The sequence below is a fragment of the Chiloscyllium punctatum genome, chromosome X (genome assembly GCF_047496795.1).
Source record: "Chiloscyllium punctatum isolate Juve2018m chromosome X, sChiPun1.3, whole genome shotgun sequence".
NCBI lineage: Eukaryota > Metazoa > Chordata > Chondrichthyes > Orectolobiformes > Hemiscylliidae > Chiloscyllium > Chiloscyllium punctatum.
The window spans coordinates 17,702,671-17,708,865 of NC_092791.1; the positions used below are offsets into that span (position 1 = coordinate 17,702,671).

A 6,195-nucleotide genomic window follows, 5' to 3' on the forward strand; every position below is an offset into this window, starting at 1 on the left:
GGTTGTCCAGATGAAGGAGCAGCGCTTTGAAAGCTAGTGCTTCCAAATAAACCTGTTGGACTAAACCTGGTGTTGTGATTTTTAACTTTGTCCACCCCTGTCCAACACCGGCATCTCCAAATCCTGAGGAACTCCTGGAGCTGAGATGACCGACCTCCAACCACCACAACCATCTTCCTATGTGCCAGGTATGACTCCAACCAGCGGGGAGTTTACCCCCTGATCCCCATTGATTCCAGGTTTGCCAGGGCTCCTTGATGCCACACTTGGCCGAACGCCGCCTTGATGTCAAGGGTTGTCCCTCTCCCCACCTCTCTGGAGTTCAGCTCTTTTGTCCATGTTTGAACCAAGGCTGTAATGAGGTCAGGAGCTGAGTGACCCTGGAGGAACCCAAACTGGGCCTCACTGAGCAGGTTATTGCTGAGCAGGTGCTGCTTGATAGCACTGTTGGTGACACCTTCCGTCACTTTCCTGATGATCGAGAGTAGACTGATGGAGTGGTAATTGGCCGGGTTGGATTTGTCCTGCTTCTTGTGGGTAGAATTATCGTATTTGTTCAACCTTTTAAGGTGTTTCCAAGGCACGTCCCAATGGAGTTCAAAATGGTAACGTGCATGTTGTTGTCACGTTCCTCATGTTATTGTCTATATTTAATCTGCAGTATAACACTACTTTTGCAAATCAACCTGATTAGTCTTAAGGTGACTTCAGAGGCCAGCCCCTCCTAAATTAATGCAGTCTGTGGTAGATATCATGTTTTAGGTTTTAAGTGGCATGTGTCCTTCATATGCCATTGTTCCTATTCGCAATGGTTTAATAGTTCTGAGAATTTTGCAAGGGTGAATGATTATTTTGGGTTCAGCTTTAGGTTGAAATTAATTGCCGTGGTGCTGTTGTTACGGAAGAATGAAGAGCTCTGTCCAAGCTCCTCATGTGGTTTCCAGAACACACCAAGCTAGCACTATGTTTGGCAAATGTGTACTGTTAAGGAGTGCTTTTTGTATCATGTCAGTAATATCTCATTGTTTGTGATTTTACGAATGGCAAATCTGTGTGGCTTATACAGTTTGAATCCTGTTTGTTTTTCAGATGATCCAGAATTTCCAGGATGAATCTTGTTTCATTTTAGACACATTAAAAGGTAATGTTTTCAGCACTTGCCAGCAAAGCCTAATTTTCTTTTCTAGTAGAGTTTGCAGAGCTCTCCTAAGCTTTTTGGGATGGTACAAATGGTTAGAGAAATAGTTAAATCAAAAGCCAACTCTCCTAAGCACGTAAACAAAGAAACAAAAGAACTGCAGATGCTGGCAATCTGAAACATAAAACAAATTGCTAGAAAGTTCAGCTGGCCTGGCAGCATCTGTGGAGAGAAAGCCGTTAACGTTTTGGGTTCAGTGACCTTTCCTCAGAACAAACCACAAATCACAAGGAGAAAGTGAGGACTGCAGATGCTGGAGATCAGAGCTGAAACATGTGTTGCTGGAAAAGCGCAGCAGGTCAGGCAGCATCCCAGGAGCAGGAGAATCAACAGAGCAGGAAGAAGGGCTTATGCCTGAAATGTCGATTCTCCTGCTGCTTGGATGCTGCCTGACCTACTGCGCTTTTCCAGCAACACATTTTTCAAATAAGAAGGGTCAGTGGGCCCAAAACATTAATTCTGTTATCTTTCCACAGGTGCTGCCAGACCTGCTGAGTTTTTCCAGCAATTTCTGTTTTTCTCTCCCAAGCACATGCTGGCTGAAGATCAGTCTGACCTGCTTCAGCCATCTTTGAATGCTTCATGAGATTTCTGTATTTTTCTTAAACAGTTGTACTCCTCATAGTCTCTTAAGAGCTTATTTGTAGACCGAATATATTGGTTTTATTCAATCGTGGTGTGTGTATTATCATTCATTGTCCAGCTCTCCTTGTAAAGTGATTGTGAGCCATTTTTCTTAAAAATACAACTGAATGGTTGGTTTAGGCAGTTACCAGTCCGCTACATTCCTGTAGGTCAGCAGTCACAATAGTTCAGCTTGGGTCAGTATGACAAATTTTGTTTTGTTGAAGGTCGTTGGGGAGCTGGTTAGGTTTTAATGACCATCCAATAATGAGCATCATTACTGAAGCTTGCCTTTTATTCCACATTTATGGAGTTCCTCAGCTGCTGTGGTGGGGCGTGAACTTGTTTCCAAAGCATTCCATCCAGTAAGATGAACATTACACTGTCACACTGGGGTTATTAAAACTATTCAAAAGAAAAGCTTGTCAGCCATTGTTTAAATTTGTTCAGTAATGAGATCTTTTATCAATCCAAATATGTGAAGAGAAAATTAGTCATTTGTAGGCAGCTTCAACAACTGCAGTTTTTCCTCAATGATTTGTGCTGTTCCTTCATACAGTTCTGTAACTGCCACAGCCCTTCTCTTGGTGATTCCTGTTGTTCCCCTTTTATGTCAAATGCTCATTAGTACGAGTGACCATTGTATTATAAGAATGGTGTTCATATGTGCTGATTGTTTATGATTGTATTCCATTTGAGAAGTAAAATTATTTTATGACCCCCAAAGCAACTTTACACTGTTACTACTTCATCTGAAAACTATTTACCTCCAGAATTATAGGAATTATAAATCCCACTTTTTGAAAAAGAGTGAGCTAATTTTGTTTTAATGTCTTTTTTTATTTCCCCCCCACCCCTCCTCCCCCTTTTCTTTCCTACAGCTGAGGGCAGTGACAGTTACCATATAATCCTGAAGTGAGTAATTTCCACGGATAGCATCTTCAGTGAATAACTTTACCCCTCGTTTGTGGTTCTCGCTTTTGGATGAAAAATATTTACTGCCCCTTAAAAAGACAAGAGGATATTGCTGCCTATCTTGCTGAGGCAGGAGGGATCATGATGGACTTGCATACACGTTCAGCAGCATGACACAAGTGACTAACATTTGTTGAAGCAAATTCTTGCTGGCAGTTGGAGGCACAGGATTACGTAATGGGAAAAAAAGACCATATGTGAGCATGTGTTTCTGAAAAATTGGATTTTCCTGTTAAACTATGATGGAAAATTGCTCCTGATCATGTGTGAAAAATGTATCCAACGCTGTCCTTGATTGGAGAAATGAATGGGCTAGGCAGAGCCTATCAAATCTACTGGTTGTTCTTCATGCTTGATTTTACACTTTTTTTTCTCTCTGTGCATGATTTGAGTGCCAAAGGGATGGAAGCTAGTTCAGGCATGCATTTTAAATGGTTCAGCCTGGTCAAGAGTTCCACTTGAGGTGCTTATTTATGCAGTCATCTGCACATTTTGAATCATCTAAATTTCAGTTCAATTTTAGTAACCTGGCCCAAATCTTTTGTGCAACTTGGTATCATTAAACTCTGCTTTGGTGCATTGCTTTGACTGAAATCGCTGACTTGGATCATAACTTATTTATTTACTGGGGCTGTACTTGGAGGTTGAGTATCTCTCCAGCCGGTTGTGGATTTTTGTTATGTATGTGGTTCTGGTTGATCATTTATGAAGCAATATTGCTAACCGCATGCAATGCCAGTGCTCTGTGTTGTCCTACCCTGCCAAGTGAAAACTGAAGTTTTTTAGAACAATGATGGCTAGTAGAACAGTTTAAAGTGATTTCTAAAGTGTGTAAATTCAGACTGGTTTTTATTTATGCCAGCAATATTGAAGCTTGAATATCAACATATTCTTAACTTTTTTTTAATCTGAACACTCTAGTTTAATTTGTCTAATACTTAGAACAGTGCATAAATTAGGTGCTCCTATCATAGTTCACTGAAGTGTTCTCCCATATCTTGTCCCATATGGCTGTAACAATGTGGGACCTTGTATCAGATACTCTATCCAATGAAGTGTTTATAGTGGAAAAATGCCTGATGGGAAACATTTTTTTTAAACTTTGCATTTTCGACTCGACAAAGACTTGCAATTGTTAAGTTTCCGCAAAGACACTGATTTTTTTTATCTTGTCTGTGCTTATCTATGATGACTCAGAGGAACCATGGAACCTACAATGGTAAGATTCCACATAGACTAGTTTCTAATCCACTTGGTCTAACATGTTATTGCACATCTCTGGAGATCCCAGTATATTAAAAGGAGTGGCGATTAACAATGGAAGCTGCTCCAGCAAAAGAATGTTTCACATTCCTTATCGTGAAGCACAGCTGCACAACTGCTAAATAAGCTCCTTAAGCCTTTTTTTAAAAACATAGATGTTTTTGGAACCTAGCCAGTCGAAGTAGCCTCATTTAGGATTGGAGAATGTTGGGTGCAAATATCTAACTACGTACTTTTTAAAGAGTCAGCCGATTGCTTTCCCGGCCAGTGAAATTATCAATGCCCTGTCAAACTCCAGTTGGCTTTCCTTAAATAAATATAAGGAGATGCATCAAAATGGAAGTGCAGAGAGGGCATACAGGATTGGCTTGAAGTTTCTCATTCGGACACTTCAGTAAAATGAATGCAGGAGTCGCTGAGGGAACCAGTGAAGTTGGACTCTCCATTCTGCACTTAAGTTCATTTGCAAGTATAGTTTTATTTAATCAAACCTTCAGGATTTTTTTTCCTAAAAACAGTCGTTAACTTTGGCTGTGTATGGTCTGACAGACTGTCTCACAATATTTTTCTTTATATTGTGGACTGAGACTTGAAGATCTTGTAGACCAATTGCAGCAATCTAGAATTGATGATTTGAAACCATGCCTTTCAATTGTAGCTACTGTACAGCATGTTTGCAGAGCCTGAATGGGCTGGCACATTTAATTGGAGCTCTTCAACGCATAGAATTTCCAGAGGAACTGGGGAAGAAAGCAGTTGGTGATGGTTAATATCCTTTTTATTAAGGTGACATTTCATGTAATGATGTCACATTGAAATATGTTGTAACAATTTTAAAAAATATTTTTCCTATGCAAATGGATTACAAAATGTAACAAAGAACTGAAAGGCAAAATGACAAGCTTGTTTATGCATTGTACAACTTAACGTGATATGGCAAAGTATTGTCATCACTACCTGTAATGTTTTTCTATACATGTATAATCCATAAAATGTACAATTCACAATGTCGGATTAATAGTAAATTGTGATTTTAATTTTCTAGCTGTCTCTAGTTTGACTGTTGGGGTTCTGTCTGGAAATTGAGTATTTGAGGACAAACTTTTGATTCCCTTAAAGCTGTTTAATTTGTATTTGTTGTAAAGTTTTGTGTGATCTGTGCCCTGTGGAAATATAATAAAATTCAAGAGTATCCTTTTTATTTGATTTGTAAAAGTGAAACTCTTTTAAAACTGGGAAGAGATATTTGTATCATCGATGGTCACAGGTGAGGTGCCGGAAGACTGGAGGTTGGCTTACGTGGTGCCAGTATTTAAGAAAGATGATAAGGACAAGCCAGGGAACTATAGACCAGTGAGCCTGACGTCAGTGGTGGGCAAGTTGTTGGAGGGAATCCGGAGGGACAGGATGTACATGTATTTGGAAAGGCAAGGACTGATTAGGGATAGTCAACATGGCTTTGTACGTGGGAAATCATGTCTCACAAACTTGATTGAGTTTTTTGAAGAAGTAACAAAGAGGATTGATGAGGGCAGAGAGGTAGATGTGATCTATATGGACTTCAGTAAGGCGTTCGACAAGGTTCCCCATGGGAGATGGATTAGCAAGGTTAGATCCCATGGAATACAGGGAGAACTAGCCATTTGGATACAGAGGACTGGCTCAAAGGTGGACCAGAGGGTGGTGATGGAGGGTTGTTTTTCAGACTGTGCCACAAGGATCGGTGCTGGGTCTTCTACTTTTCTTCATTTATATAAATGATTTCGATGTGAGCATAAAAGATATAGTTAGTAAGTTTGCGGATGACACCAAAATTGGAGGTGTAGTGGACAGCGAAGAGGGTTACCTCACATTACAACAAGATCTTGATCAAATGGGCTGAGAAGTGGCAGATGGAGTTTAATTTAGATAAATGTGAGGTGCTGCATTTTGGGAAAGCAAATCTTAGCAGGACTTATACACTTAATGGTAAGGTCCTGGGAAGTGTTGCTGAACAAAGATACCTTGGAGTGCAGGTTCATAGCTCCTTGAAAGTGGAGTTGCAGGTAGATAGTGAAGACGTTTGATAAGCTTTCCTTTATTGGTCAGAGTATTGAGTACAGGAGTTGGGAGGTCATGTTGCAGCTGTACAGGAC

At 40.2% G+C, this 6,195-nt stretch overlaps 1 protein-coding gene across 3 annotated transcripts in view; it reads left to right on the forward strand.

The window, feature by feature from the left end:
- tfcp2 (transcription factor CP2) overlaps window positions 1-5,252 on the forward strand; it is a 135,704-nt gene extending 130,452 nt beyond the window's left edge. For all 3 annotated transcript variants that reach the window (XM_072567302.1, XM_072567300.1, XM_072567301.1), the window contains 2 exons: window positions 1,090-1,141; window positions 2,704-5,252. In XM_072567302.1, coding sequence (XP_072423403.1) covers window positions 1,090-1,141; window positions 2,704-2,741 — 90 coding nt within the window. In that variant the 3' untranslated portion in view covers window positions 2,742-5,252. The remainder of the gene's footprint in view (window positions 1-1,089; window positions 1,142-2,703) is intronic.
- Window positions 5,253-6,195: the final 943 nt, after the last annotated feature.